The sequence below is a fragment of the Equus quagga genome, chromosome 2 (genome assembly GCF_021613505.1).
Source record: "Equus quagga isolate Etosha38 chromosome 2, UCLA_HA_Equagga_1.0, whole genome shotgun sequence".
Taxonomy (NCBI): domain Eukaryota; kingdom Metazoa; phylum Chordata; class Mammalia; order Perissodactyla; family Equidae; genus Equus; species Equus quagga.
Genome location: NC_060268.1, coordinates 38,625,225 through 38,640,372, shown reverse-complemented (window position 1 = coordinate 38,640,372; position 15,148 = coordinate 38,625,225). Strand labels below are relative to the sequence as shown.

Below are 15,148 nucleotides of genomic sequence, written 5' to 3'. Positions count from 1 at the left end.
GTGTCCAGGCAACGAGCGCGCCTCAGAGCCTCACGATGTCCAATGAGGACGCAGGAACAGTGCTTGGGGCGGGGCCTGGTGCCAGTTCGAAACGGAGGCGCCGCTGCAGGAAGATGGCGGCTCGGCCGCGGCGGCATCGCTCGCGGTATGCGAAGCTGCCCCGGGGTGACTTTTGTGAGGTCGCTAGGAAGGCGACGGACGAAACTTCCTTAACGACTTCCATGGAGTGGGACACGCAGGTGGTGAAAGGGTCCTCGCCGCTGGGCCCTGCAGGGCCGGGGGTGGAGGACCTGCCATCCAGCCCGCGGTTGCCGTCGTGGCTGCAGCCGGAGAGGTGCGCCGTGTTCCAGTGCGCGCAGTGCCACGCCGTGCTGGCTGACTCGGTGCACCTCGCCTGGGACCTGTCGCGGTCCCTCGGGGCCGTGGTCTTCTCCAGTGAGTGGGGGCGGCATCTGGGGAGGGCGGAGGAGGGCCGGAGAGGGTGTTCCCGCTTTTTCACCAGGTGGCGGAGAGCCGGCTGGAGAAGAAAACTGCATGAGAATTTGGAAGGAAATTAACCCCTTTGCTGGGGCTGGGGGCAACTTTTCTTGATTTTTGTGGTCATGATGAGTCTGAAGGGGAAGCGTTTTCCCTTTCAAGGCCTCACAGGTACTCATTCTGACTTGTGTTTGTGTTCCCAGGAGTCACAAACAACGTGGTTTTGGAAGCTCCCTTCCTAGTTGGCATTGAAGGTTTACTGAAAGGCAGGTATGTACTGAGACTTCTCGATCTGAGAATTCGCGATCGATTACCTATCCGTCTTTAGTCCTTGACTTAATGAGACCGAGCAGCGTGGAACCGACATGCACCAGTGTTCCTATCTTGCGCTAAAAGAAACGTTTATTCCATCCATTCACTGTATTTATTTATTTTGAGGAAGATTAGTCCTGAGCTACCATCTGCTGCCAATCCCCCTCTTTTTTTTTTTAAATTTTTTGAGTTAATGATAGGTTACAATCTTGTGAAATTTCAGTTGTATATTATTGTCTGTCAGTCGTGTTGTAGGTGCAACCCTTCACCCTTTGTGCCTACCCCCCATCCCCCCTTTCCCCTGGTAGCCACTAATCTGTATTCTTTGTCCACAGGTTTAAAGTCCTCATATGAGTGGAGTCATACAGAGCTTGTCCTTCTCTGTCTGGCTTATTTCTCTTAACATAATTCCCTCAAGGTCCATCCATATTGTTGCAAATGGGACGATTTTGTTCTTTTTTACGGCTGAGTAGTATTCCATTGTATATACATACCACATCTTCTTTATCCAATCATCTGTTGATGGGCACTTAGGTTGCTTCTGCATCTTGGCGATTGTAAATAATGCTGCACCAATCCCCCTCTTTTTGCTGAGGAAGATTGGCCCTGAGCTAACATCTGTGCCCATCTTCCTGTTTTATATGTGGGACTGCCTGCCACAGCATGGCTTGATGAGCTGCGTGCAGGTCCTCGCCGGGGATCAGAACTGGGGAAACTGGGGCCACCTAAGCAGAACCTGGGAACTTAACAGCCACTGGGCTGTCCCCCATTCAGTGTATTTAAAGGATGCTCCTTTTACCTCTTTGAGTCTGTTACGGAAACCGAAGTGGGTTTGCCTCTGGGCGAGTCAAATCAGACTCTCCACCAGAAGTAGTTGTGTCACAAAGTAAGGTGTATTTGCAGAAAATAGGAGACCATGCGGAATCACTTCCAGAGTCGAGGAGTCCCTGAACAAAGGGAAGCAGGGACCTTTTATTTCAGATGAGAAATGAATATTCAAAAAGGAGAAGTGGGCATTTACATGCACAGGCTCGGTTGGAAAACGTGCTTCCACTTACACTGCAGGTTATGGGAATAAGGCTTAAGCTCCTCCTGGAGAGATCTTAGCAATAAAAGTGAGGCAGAGGTCATAGGCGGAGCTCTCTGGTGAGGCTTGCTCTGGTTCAGTGTGGTTGGTGATTGCATCTCCTTACCATAACAAAAGGGGAAAAAAAATGATCTGGAAAAACAGTTAAATGCTTCCAAACCCACCCTTGAGTTCCTTGGGGCAGCTAGGCGGGTGACAAGTCTTGTTACAATCTTGATGTGTTAATGAAATGGAAAAGTTGTGTTTATGTGTAGCTTTTAAAATCTTTCTGAGGGTCACATCTCCATAGTGGCTTGTGCAAGTGCAGTGAGGCTTTCAGTGTACAGTGAGAATCACTGACTATAGACTACAATCCTTTGAGATAACTAGGACTTTTAATTTTGCGCTTACGCTGGAGTTTGTGATAAGCTACAGCAGGACTAACTCTGCTGCAACCCTGGAAACTGGGGAAGAACACAAGTTGAATGATATGTACTTGAATACTGCCTGGTAAACTTTGCATCTTGCCTGTACCATGATTTATAAGTGACAACAAAGTACTCAGTGAATTTAGTATTACAAGGCTTCTCAATTTGTGTGTGTGTGTGTGTGAGGAAAATTCACCCTGAGCTAACATCTGTTGCCAATCGTCCTCTTTTTTTTTTTTTCTTTTGCTTGAGGAACAGTAGCCTTGAGCTAACATCCAGGCCAGTCTTCCTCCACGTTGTATGTGGGACACCTCCACAGCATGGCTGATGAGTGGACTAGGTCCATGTCTGTGCTACTGAAGCAGAGCAGCAGAACCATAACCACTCGGACACGGGGCCAGTCCCCAAAGCTCCTCAAGTTTGAGTGTTGTCTTTAACAGCCAGACAATTCATTCTGACCACAGTTTGGTTCTAAGTTTTAGGGGTAAAGTATAGGCATTCTTAGTTGCTTTACTCAGTAACCAGGAAGAGTTCTGTAGCCCCTCTTTCCCCACTGAAAGACACTAACTCCCTTCCTTATGGGAGTGTCCTTTTCCCACCCAAAGGGAACAGAGAGGGAAGGGCTGGTGGTCTGCTTGGAACTGGGTCATTTGGGGCCAGAGGCAGAAGCTCTCTGAATATCTCCTTAGGCCTGTGCCATCCAACACTGTAACCATTAGCCACATGAGCTGTTGAGCACTTAAAATGTGGCCATTCTGAATTGAGATGCTGTGAGGGTAGCCTTAGTACAAAAAAATTAATAATTTAAAAATATTGATCACATGTCGAAATAATGTTCTTGATATATTGGGTAGCATAAAATATATTAAAAGTAATTTCATGTGTTTAAGAAATGTTTTTAATGAGACAAATAGAACATTTAAAGTTACTTATGTGGCTCATATTGTTTTCCTGTTGGACATTACTGATCTGATGGTTTATCAAACACAGGAGGGAAAGCCCCATGTTTCTGTATTTATGGAATAAGGAGAGCCACGGGACTTAGCAGTGATGAGGATTTTAGGCTGGTTAATTTTAAAACTGCAGATGAGAAGCAGGCTCCGAGGAGTGGAATTTGCTTGCCCTCTGATGAGAGACATTTGCATTTGTGAAGGAAATCTCCATGCCTCCCCCTCTGCACCAGGAGGAAGCGGGGATGGCCTTATCTCTGGAAACTCTTAATGGGGAAGGCAAGGACTTAAGTTGGTTACTGTCTGGCAACCTCATGTAACTGATTTAGGGTGGTGGCTTCTGGTCTTTACTTAATCCGATTTGATTCTTATCTAAAAGTTGTGAGACCACCCAATGGCCAGACCCCACCTACACTGATACCATTTTAACTTTTCTGCATGTTCTTTCCTTTGTCTTGTAAAGAGATGGCTCACATACCTATGCCTTAAATTTAGCCTTACTCTCCACCCATGTTGGCAGCAGTAGCGGGGGCAGCAGCAGCACCTCCTCCTGCCCGTGGGCCCTGTCCCCACGCAGCAGCTCTGACTGCCCATGGGTCCTGTCCCCATGCTATTCCACACTATTCTCTAAATAAAAGAGCGCTACTGCCACATCTTAAGAGTCCAAGAAATGTTTCTTTCGACTCCTCGGCTCACCGACCCCGCATCAGCAGGAAGAGATGTGTTACCCGGAATTGGCTGTGCAGTTCTGGAGGGTGAAAAGTCCCAAGAGCTGCTGGAGACGGGAGAGGCAGTGGTTTAGTTCTAGTCCAAGGCGCAGGCCTGAGAACGGACAACCAAAGATGTAAGTTCCAGTCCAAGAGCCAGCAGACTCGAGACCTAGAAGACCTGACATTTCGGTTCAAGTCCAAAGGCAGGAAAAAAGACCAGTGTCCCAGCTCAGCGAAGTCAGGTGGGAGGAGTCCCTGTTACTCATGAGAGGGTCAGCCTTTTGTTCTGTTCAGGCCTTTAACTGATTAAATGAGGGCCACCCATGTTAGGGAGGGCAATCTGATTAACTCACTACTGATTCAAATGGTAATCTCATTAAAAACACCCTCAGAAACACGTTGGGAATGATGTTTGACAGAATGACTGGGCACCCTGTGGCCCAGTCAAGTTGATACATAAAATTTAACCATCAGTTGTTAACTTGGCTCTCACATGCATATCCTAAAACCGTACTTAATCTCCAAATAAAGACAATAACAAGGTCATAATTCTGCCTAACTTGTTACAACCATCCTGTGCATAACTGAGTACACACTAACCCCTTCTCCACAAAAGGAGGTAAAGTCTTTAAGTGATGTTTACTTTTTCTTTGCTATCTCATAACTTAAATGCTATGATGTGAAATTAACAATACTTAAATACTATGATAAAAAGGCAGTACATCTTATATTACGTGATGAGGGAATAAGAGAGGGAAGAAGACAGACATAAACACACATATACATACCCACATATTTATAACAAAATAGGGAGGAAATACTCATGACGTTACAGTCCTCGCTTCTGTAACTCGTCCTGTGGTCATAGCTGGTGTTCGTAACTTCCTTCTTCCACTACCCGTTGTGTATTCCTTCTGCCTCCAGCAGGCATCCAGCTGGTCACAGCTCTTTACCTGGCGTGGTGATGCAAACCTTCATTCCTGAAGGACCTGAGCCATTAGCAGACTAATGTTCAATGAAATATTTGCTTTGTATTGCCTGCATAGGCATAATTTGGGGATTTCTTTACATTTTGCTCTGTGCCATACATTCGTTTCTGTGAGGTACTGTAGATACTGTACTTTGTGTGATCTAATTAATTCCCACATAGGAATTAATTCAAATTAACGCAACTTTATTTCATGGCTCGCTTTTTGGTTACCGTATTCACAAAGATACAGTACTACATGTGTGGTGTGAGACTTCATTTACCAATAAATTTAGTATGTTTTATTGCTTGCTCTTTTTTAGTATCCATTGACATGAATCTTTCTTTTTTGCCCTGTGGCTTTTATACTCTATTAATAGAATTTTGATGCATAGCATATTATATTTATACAAATAACTTTTCCCTTACCAAACCACTTTAACGTTCCTTTCAGTACATGTCTGATGAAACATAATTTTTTCTTAAAACATTTCTTTGTAATATTTGGATATGGCTTATATATATATAGCAGCAAGTGGCTGGTAAGTGACCTACCCAAGTGGTATAACTAGAACTGAAATCAACATTTCCTGATCCTCATCCAGTAATCTTTCAGAGGATAAAGGAAAAGAAAATAGCTGGCTTGCTAGGGTATTAGAATTCCTTTCCTTTCCTTTTCTTTTCTTTTCTTTTCTTTTTTCTTTTTTCTTTCTTTTTGTCTGGGTAATTTTTTTAAGTTAATTTTTTGTAATATCTGCAAAAGAAAAGGCCTGATTTGAGTTCTATTAATAAATTGTTTAGTAAGCCCCAATCAACTTGATTAATTTACTTCAACTGGAAATTGGTTTAATGGTAACTAATTTATTTGGTCATGTGTAGTTTTCTAGGTTTAAATGTTGATCTGATGAGTTACCTGTTTTTCTGCTTTTCAGATGTAAATTATTTTTCTCTATTGAACTGACAGTTGTACATCCGTGATTGCTTTTGTGGCTAGCATCCTCAAAGGTCTCTGCCATCTAAGGTGTGATTATATTAAAATCTGAGTTAACCTTTCTTTTTTTTTTTTTGAGGAAGATCAGCCCTGAACTAACATCTGCTGCCAAACCTCCTCTTTTTGCTGAGGAAGACTGGCCCTGAGCTAACATCCGTGCCTATCTTCCTCTACTTTTTTATATGTGAGACGCCTACCATGGCATGGCTTGCCAAGCTGGTGCCACGTTCACACCTGGGACCTGGGATCTGGGCTCCCGAACTCCGGGCTGCCAAAGTGGAATGTGCGCACTTAACTGCTTTCCCACCAGGCCAGCCCCATGAGTTAACCTTTTCTGACATTTCTTCAGTCTCATTCCTGTTATAAGTGTAGTTTTTAGGAGTGCATCCAGAGACTGATGATTTTGTCTTTGTTCTCTTATTTTCTTTCTAACCCATATTCTGGTTTTATTCCCAGCACTTACAACCTTTTATTCTGTAGTTCCTGTGGGATTCCCATTGGTTTCCATCTGTATTCTACCCATGCTGCCCTGGCCGCCTTGAGAGGTCACTTCTGCCTTTCCAGCGACAAGATGCTGTGGTGAGTAGACTTAGGTATTCGTTATCAAATAAATTTTAAAAGATCTTCCAGAAAAGGCAGAATATTTATATCAAAGAAGATGCTAGAGCCAGGCACTGTCTTTTACAAAAAAGATGGCAGTGGGACCAAAATATAATCTCATAACATTATGATAACTTTAGATGCCTTAGAATCATACCATGTCTTAATAATCATACCATGGAATACTTGAGAGGATATTCTTTCATTGTAAAAACTTCTGGAAGGTAGGCTTTTGCAAAATAATGTAGTGGACACTTTTTGGGTTTGTGCCCAGCTCCTGTCGCCCCGCCATAGGCTGTGGCCATGTTTGTATCATGAGATACCACTCCCAGGTGATGGCATCAAGAATGGATGCCTGACCTAAGCTAAGCCAATCAGGCTTTCTACCCTAAGAATTTGGAAGAAAGACCCAGAGGCGTAGGTCATTTGTAGATGGTCTGGTTGAAGTTGGGACATAAAAGCTGTAGCTGGGTTTAGGGTAGCGATTTTCTGTTATGCATGTAGATGCAGAGAAAGAAGAGTGAAGCAGATACGCAGAGAAAAGTGAAAAATAGGGACCATGTGGCCTCATAGAAAAAGTACACTACTAGCTGTTCCTTCTCCTGAATTACTTTGGATATTTCTTTACCTTCCTAGTAAATTCTGCATTTTACTTAGGCTTTTTTGTTTATTATAACAAACTGAAGCATCCAACAAAGTCTTTTCTTGACCATTAAAAACGAAAAATCAAAAATAGCCATGATGACCTAGTTTGTGCCAGAAGTTGTGCTTATCTCACTCAGTTCTTAATATAAGAAAATTGGGGCTCAGAGAGGTGGAGGAGCTGAGATTTGAATCCATGTTTTAACTCCAAAGCTCATTTTCTTTTCATGAAACAAAGTTTCCTTTTTCTGTCTCTTTTTTTTTTTTTTTAAAACCTTGGCACCTGAGAAGGCATCTGTTGCCAATCTTCTTTTTTTTTTCTTTTCTTCTTCTTCTCCCCGAATCCCTCAGGACATAGTTCATAGTTGTAGGTCCTTCTAACTCTGCCATGTTGGCCGCCACCTCAGCGTGGCTTGCTAGGTGGTGCTAGGTCCGTGCCCAGGATCCGAACCAGCCTGGACCTCTGAACCAGAGCGTGTGAACTTCACTTGGCCATGGGGCCGGCCTCCTTTTTCTCATTTGATGTGCTTAGAAAAGTGTTTCTAGCTGAGTTATGGATGACTAAACAAACTTAGAAATAAAGCCCCTCCTTTACCCTGAGGTTGTTCTGTGTGCATTAGGTATACCATTTGTTGTTCTCTGCAGATTTTCAATAGGAAATATAAACTTAGATGGATTGATATTTTACTCTTAATTTCTAGTTTCTTTTTAAATAATTTCTATTTAGAATTAAGTTTAAAGAGGGAGGAAAGAAGTATGCCTAAATGTGTGCATTAGTAACCTCTAATCTTTTTTAGAAACAGTTATAAGTAATTGTTCCAGCAGACCTATAATTGAGTTTTTGCTTAAGGAAGTAAGCTTTGTAACAAAAATTTTTAATGTAAATTTGAAAAGCATTGTGGGATTTTAAGTAATTTCTTAATCTTTAAAATAAGGGCTTGGACTCAAAGGTCGGTATATTCTTCTTGATTAAGTAGAAATTAGTAAAGTATAGGTAGCATGAGTCTTGGAAGATAATAAATCTATGTCTATGTGTATCAGTTAGAATGAATATGGTTGCTGGTAACAGAAAACTTGACTAACATTGGCTTTAATAAGTGAGGAGTGGGGGCAGTTGGCCACTCTAGGAGTCTTGTGGTGGCTCAGTCGTGACAGTGCTCTGAGTCAGCATCTCTGGCTCTTTTGGCCTTTTCCTCTTGGATGCAAGATGGCGGCTGCAATTATAAGCATTATATCCATAGATAGTAGCATCTCCAACTGGAAGGAAAAGGATATGGAAAGTGTGGGAACCCGGGGAATGGTCTCCTTTTACCAGCAAACATTTCCTTATTATTGGCCAGAACTATGTCACATGGTTGCTGGTCACCTTAAGCTGGGAGAGCAAATATGTGACAATAGGGAATAAGGTTGCCACAGTTGGCTTAGAACAGCTATGATTCATTTCTTAGGACTGCGCACACTGCTGCCCTACACAAAATCTGGGTTCTGTTCATAAGAAAGAAGTGAAGAATGGCTACCTAGTAGGCAACCAATGTATTTGTCACAATGCGATTACTTCTAACTGTGCTACAAGATCTGGTGGAGTGTGACACTTAAATTCATCGTGATTTTTCATATGACCCTGGTTTTTGTCTTCAGTTTGTCCTGGGATAATTTTGTCTCATGTATTCCTGGCTGGCAAGGGGTGGGACGAGGCACTGAGTCTCTCTGATGATTTGTTAATTGAGAATTTGTTTTTTCTACAAAATACATTATGAATTTTGAAACGGAAATCGATAAGAAGGCCCTCTTTGCTTGACAGATACTGTCAGGCAAGTTTGGTTCATTGATAATCTTAACTGTGGTATGGAACTAATATTTTCTCTATTTTCTATCTAGCTACCTCTTAAAAACAAAAGCAATAGTGAATGCATCTGAGATGGATATTTACAACGTACCTCTACCAGAAAAGGTTGCAGAGGTAAGGTTTCATGATGGTTGTGTGTTTCCTTTAATATAGACAACTCTTGATAATTTCTACCAATGAACTTAAGAGCATTTAAATGGTGTGACACTCCAATAACCTTTATACTTGGTTTGGCATTCCTTATTGACTTTATGACACAAAGCAAAATATTGAAGCCATATGCAAAGTCTAGTTCAGGAGGAGGTGGAAAGCTGCTCAGCTCCTGCATTCCTGTACTCTCTTCTCTGTGCTGGGAGTGGACACCATCGTCTTTCGTAGATCTGTCCTCTTTGCAAGCACCTTATGCTTAGGTATCTCAGAGGAAAAAGTAGTAAAACAATCATTAAGAATTCTTACTTAAATGGGTTTTACTAGTGGTTGATGGCTTTGAGTTGAAGAGAGCAACTTTGTTTTGGTAGCCTGCGAACTCATTCTGAATAGAAACTGGCCCATAACTTTACTACCTTCAGAAGAACAAACTTAGAATTTAGTGTTGGTTTTGTTTTTAGTAGCATTAATAGTTTATTCCTTGCTAATTACACATTTGGTAACCAGTGGCATTTATTTTTCAGTTTAAGTACTTTTTAGTACAGGGGAACAGTGATTGTTTTTCCCCCCCATAATTAACCAAGCTCATGAAACCATGTTCCAAGTCAGGAGTTGGCGAACTTTTTCTGTAAAGGACCAGATGACAAATATTTTAAGCTTTGTGACCATTCAGTCTCAGCTACTCAAGTCTGCCATTATAGTGTAAGAGCAGCCATAGACAATGTATAAACAAAGGGGTTTGGCTGTGTTACAATAAAACTTTATTTACAAAGATGGGCAGCCGGCTATCCTGCAGTTCATAGTTTGCCAACCCTTGCCCTAAGCTACTGAGGTGATGAGGGGTGGTCAGTAAATATTGTGATTAAATAATTGGTATGGGGGGGCCGGCCCAGTGGTGCAGCGGTTAAGTTTGCACGTTCCACTTCAGCGGCCTGGGGTTTGCTGGTTCGGATCCTGGGTGTGGACATGGCAGCGCTTGTCAAGCCATGTTGTGGTAGGCGTCCCACATATAAAGTAGAGGAAGATGGGCACAGATGTTAGCTCAGGGCCAGTCTTCCTCAGCAAAAAAGAGGAGGATTGGCAACAGATGTTAGCTCAGGGCTAATCTTCTCAAAAAAAACAAAAAAAATTGGTATGGGCAATAACTTTCAGAATGGTGGCCTGAGAAGCTCCATGGACTCCCCTCCCCAGCAAAACGGCCATAACTGGAGAAAGTTATAAAGAAAACAACCATCTTAAGTATGTGGAAATTTTCCTAAAGGCATAAAGCAAATGAAGAGACATTTACTCAAGAAAATCTCCTAAACCTTGGTAAGAACAGTGGAACCCTATGGCATTTCAGCCACATCTTGCTCCCTCCCTCCCACGCCCCTCCAGCTCAGAGGGAGAGAGGCTCCATCTGGGAAGATATAGCCAAGAACACAGGAATCTTTTTCCCCCAGCTACCAGAGGAGGGCTGTTTTTTCCCAGGAGGGGTAGGCTCCCAGCATCTCTCATTGGAAGCTCAATTCCAGGCAAGAACAGCCATTTGTAGTGTGCAAGCTCTGCCACAGGCATAGTAGCTAATAGTACTGGGAACCCATTCACCCTTGCCCCCCTTGCTCACAGGGCAGAGGTTTCTTGCTGGCAGAGGCAAGCTGAGAAGACCAGAAGCTGCCACCTCTGCCTAGCACCCTGTTTGTAAAAGGGGCGTCATTCTGAGAGACACTACCCCCACACCCAGCTTGGGAGCCCAGGTTAAGAGGCATATTGTAAAAGCAGAGCTCTGGAGCTCTCCCAAGGGAGCTGACATTATTTGAAACAGTGTAGGGATGTTCAAGGGTGCTGCCCAAAACAATGGAGATTTTGGTGGTCTGCAATTAAGAGGAAGCTGATAGTTCCAGACAGCAAGAAGCTAAACCATAGACTAGTTAGAAGTTTATAAGAGAGAATCAGGGAAGTAAACAACTAAGAAGAGTCCTCCTGGGGTTGGAACAAAAAAAGACTGGCCTTAATTTAGACTACCCCTACAAAGGAGTCTGAATTTGGATTAGACTGTGGAGCAATTTATGTCTCAGGTCATTGTCATAAACTAGAGCAATCAGCTAGCATTAGCGAGGCTAACAGCTGGGTGTGATACCAACAGCAGTGGCAGACAGCTTACACAGATCAGAGAAGGGGACGGTCAAAAGAGAGCCTTGCTAAAACTGCTATCACCCTGGGTGACTGCACAAGCCCTAGGCTGTGTCCTCTGAGGAGTGGCATCAGAGGCTGCACGTTGTGGGGTAAATAGACAGCAGTAGACGTCTAGCCAACTCACTGAACAGATAAGCAGACAACCACCAAGAAGAGTGGTGGTGTTAGCATCCAGAGTTGCTACAATATATTATCTAAAATGTCTATTTTTCAATAAAAAATTAGACATACACAGGATAAGAAACTGGCATCAGAAACTGCCTTCGGAAGGCCCAGCTGTTGGACTTAGCACACAGAGCCTTCAAAGCAGCTATGTTAAATATGTACAAAAAACTTTAGCTTACTTTTGAAGACCATTAGCAAAATATTGAAGAAAGAAAGGCATTTGTTACTGTAAACAAAGAAAAAAAGTTAGATTTTTTCCACTGGAAGAGGAGGGGAAGGCTAGTTGGCGTTTCTGTGTCCACAGGCTCTTACCCTGCTTTATTCTTGTCTTCCTTCCCAATTTCTGGAGTTTCAACCTGGTGATAAGGGGTAGGAGGGAGGGAGATGGGAAGCAGTGATGCTCAGCAATGGCTGGTCTTTTTTCACATGAAACTTTATATTTAAGGATCTTGTGTTCTAGATTTGTTGTATAAAGTTCTTTCAGAAAGAGAACAAATGTGTTCATGAAGTGTGTTGAGACATTGCCAGCTCCCAATCAATAGCTTAAATTTGAAGTAGCTTCCAGAACTAGCAAATAGAGTTAAGCTTAAGATGCCCTGATGTCTATATATTTCTCTTCCCAGCTGAAGGAGAAGATAATGTTAACACATACTCGCTTAAATGCACTGATGACAATTCTGAAGGAAGTGACTCCCGGCCAGTCCAAGCCAGAAAACTGATCCGACCAGAGCTTGAGTATCAGGGTCAGGCTTTCCTGCTGTCTTCAACAACACATGCTTTTTGATCATTTCTCAAGAAAGATCGGCCTCAAGAATGGATGGCAAATGTGGATTATTCTGTTTACCTCCGGACTGATTTTCCAAATGATTTGTGAAGCTATTTCTAGAAGATGAGAAACTAAGGAGACTTCTGTCCAGGTTTCATAGCTATTTGCCTTAAGAACTTATTGTAGCTTCTTATCAAGTTTATAATACTTATTTCTGGAAACATCTTCAACTGCAAATTTAGGGATTAAAAGGCAGTGTCCCATGAGTGCTCTGATCTGAAGATGCGTGGTTGGTTTGAAAAGAGTTGTACTTAATGTTACTACTATTATTCCTACATGGGACAGTTGTTATATGAATACTGAAAAGTCATTTTTTTTGTATGTTAAATACAGGTACATACATATTCTGTAAGTTAATATTCAATAAGTTGACTGGATAATATACAAGTTCTCTTCAGTTGCAAGCTGAGCTTGACAGGGTATTAATGAAGCAATGATAAAACATCAAACATTGATAGAAATGCTGTTTTTTCATATTTTGCTTTACATAGCATTTGGCTCAGTAGCTTATCATATTATTCATTTAATAAATACAAGGTATTATGCTAAGCTGCTGGGGATAAACGGTAAGCAGAAACAGCCACTCTTCTATCGTAGTTTATAATCTTGTCGGAAATGGACATTCAGATAAGCACCTGAAGACGTAAACTTATGACTGCAGTGAGGGTTTTGAAGAAAAGGGACATGGAGATGCAAGCACAGATAGCACGTAACTGACGTGGTCTGGGGGTCAGGGGAGGCCTCTGAGGAAGGGAAGTTTCAGCGGTGGTGGGAAAGACGAGGAGTTAATTAGGCGATGGAGGGAACAGCCTCTGCACAGGCCCCGTGAGACCCTTAAGAGAAGGCCTGCAGGAGTTGCAACATTGGTCAGAAACCAGAGCGAGAAGGCCTTACTGGCCTCCTGAAGGATGTTTCTTTTTATTCCAAGAACAATGGGAAGCCCTTGAATTTTAGAGGAGGCGGCCTATGACAGGATCAAATTTTCTTTTTTCAGAACCTCGTGGTTGTCCTGTGGGGAATAGGTGGGAGGGGCTGGCACTAGCACAATCAAGAGATGATCTAGTCGAGTGGTGGTGCAGAGAGAAGGCAACTTGGTCCAGGTGAGCTAGCAGGTTTTTTTTATAGCAGATTCTTTCCCTTTTATACTGCATAAAGAATATTTTCCTTTAAAATATTTTAAACTGGAGAAAATTCTGGTTTGCTTAATGCTTCGGGGTTGCAAAATTTTGGTCCTGTAAGCAAGGGTGAAGACTCTGGCAACAAACAGTACCAGAAAAGTTCTTAGTTACTTTCTGCTCCTAAAGAATAGGACTGAATAAAGTAATACTATATTGAATCATCCACACACATTTTATTGTGTGTAGGCATGTCTGCCTCAACGTATTTCCTTTCTTTACCTAAATTAAAAAACTTATGTCAAAACAAAACAAAGGCCAGCCCTGGTGGCCTAGTGGTTAAGTTTGGCACACTCCGCTTTGGAGGCCCGGGTTCAGTTCCTGAATGCAGAACCACACCACTTGTCTGTCAGTGGCCACGCTGTGGCACTGGCTCACATTTAAAAAAAAAAAAAAGAGGAAGATTGGCAACAGATGTTAGCTCAGGGTGAATCTTCCTCAGCAAAACAAAACAAAAACCTTATATAGCTATTTCCTTTAACCTCTGGATTTGCCATTTTGGTAGACTTTCAGTAGAAAATCAAATGCTTGAACTTGACATCAAATTAAGCTGGCTGGTTCTTTCTTTTCCTTTTTCTCCCCAAACCCCCCCAGTACATAGTTGTATATTTTCAGTTGTGGGTGCTTCTAGTTGTGGCATGTGGGATGCCGCCTCAACATGGCTTGATGAGCAGTGCCATGTCCGTGCGCAGGATCCAAACAGGCGGAACTCTGGGCTGCCGAAGTGGAGTGTGCAAACCTAACCACTTGGCCACAGGGCCGGCCCCATGCTGGCTGGTTTTAAATAGATTTGTTTTCCTCCATAGCATGCTGGGAAGTGAGCAGACACTGGGGCCAAACTATTTGGATTCAGATTGTGGCTTGGGTACCTAATAGCCACGAACTTGAAGAGTTTACTTAAACTCTTCCTGTGATATAAGGATTAAAAACTAACTGGGGCTAGAGTGAGGATTAAGAGTTCATGAATACATCTGATGTAATCAGACCAGTGCTTAGCACATAAATGGTGCTCAATAAATACTAGCTATTATAACCTTCGTGCAGGTGAATATACACCTATAGACATAAAGGCAATTATAGTTTTCATATTATTCTGCAACCTGCTTTTTGCACAAATGTCATGGACAACTTTCTATACCATACCAGCCCATACACAAATTATTTCATTTGTTTTAACACCTGCATATGATTCCATTATGTGAATATATCAAAATTTAACCATTCTTGTATTGGATCTTTGTACATATCTTTGCATATCTGTACCGATACTTATGTAGGAGTGATTCCTAAAGAGGGACAAAGTCAAAGGGCACGTACATTTACAACTTTGGTATTGTGCTTTCCATAAATATTAGGCTGATTGATACAAATGGTTGACTTTTACAAGCTTTAGGTGGTATAAGAGCTCGTCTGGAAGTCTAAGAGACATCAGTGAGAGACTGGCTGATAGTAACAGATTCTAAGACTACTACAGTTTGATACCATTTAACATTGTATATACGTTGAATAAAAGTATTTTCAAAATTCCACGTAGTTATAAGAACAATAAAATTGCATAGTAAATGTCCCTGAGTTGTAAACTTTTGAGTTGCTTAATTAACGGCAGAAACATCTCCATTTTTGTAACCCTAACATCTGGCACAGTGCCTTGGAGTGGAGTATAGTGTTAAG

General features: G+C 42.3%; 1 protein-coding gene and 1 long non-coding RNA gene across 3 annotated transcripts; one reads left to right on the top strand and one right to left on the bottom strand.

Moving 5' to 3' along the window:
• Positions 1 to 35: 35 nt before the first annotated feature.
• Positions 36 to 12,654, top strand: OIP5 (Opa interacting protein 5). Of its 2 annotated transcripts, none has more exons than XM_046654684.1 (5): positions 36 to 435; positions 681 to 747; positions 6,382 to 6,480; positions 9,022 to 9,103; positions 12,100 to 12,654. In XM_046654684.1, exons 1-5 carry the CDS (start codon positions 36 to 38, stop codon positions 12,193 to 12,195), a joined length of 744 nt encoding a protein of 247 aa, XP_046510640.1. In that variant the 3' UTR covers positions 12,196 to 12,654. The 2 variants fall into 2 exon arrangements, with proteins under 2 accessions (XP_046510640.1, XP_046510639.1); XM_046654683.1 differs by having other exon boundaries at positions 6,358 to 6,480.
• LOC124236040 (uncharacterized) lies at positions 1,480 to 5,466 on the bottom strand. The gene is made up of 3 exons (XR_006887632.1): positions 4,732 to 5,466; positions 3,962 to 4,055; positions 1,480 to 1,977 (listed from the first exon to the last, which is right to left on the bottom strand). It is a non-coding gene; the product is annotated as an uncharacterized LOC124236040 (long non-coding RNA).
• Positions 12,655 to 15,148: the final 2,494 nt, after the last annotated feature.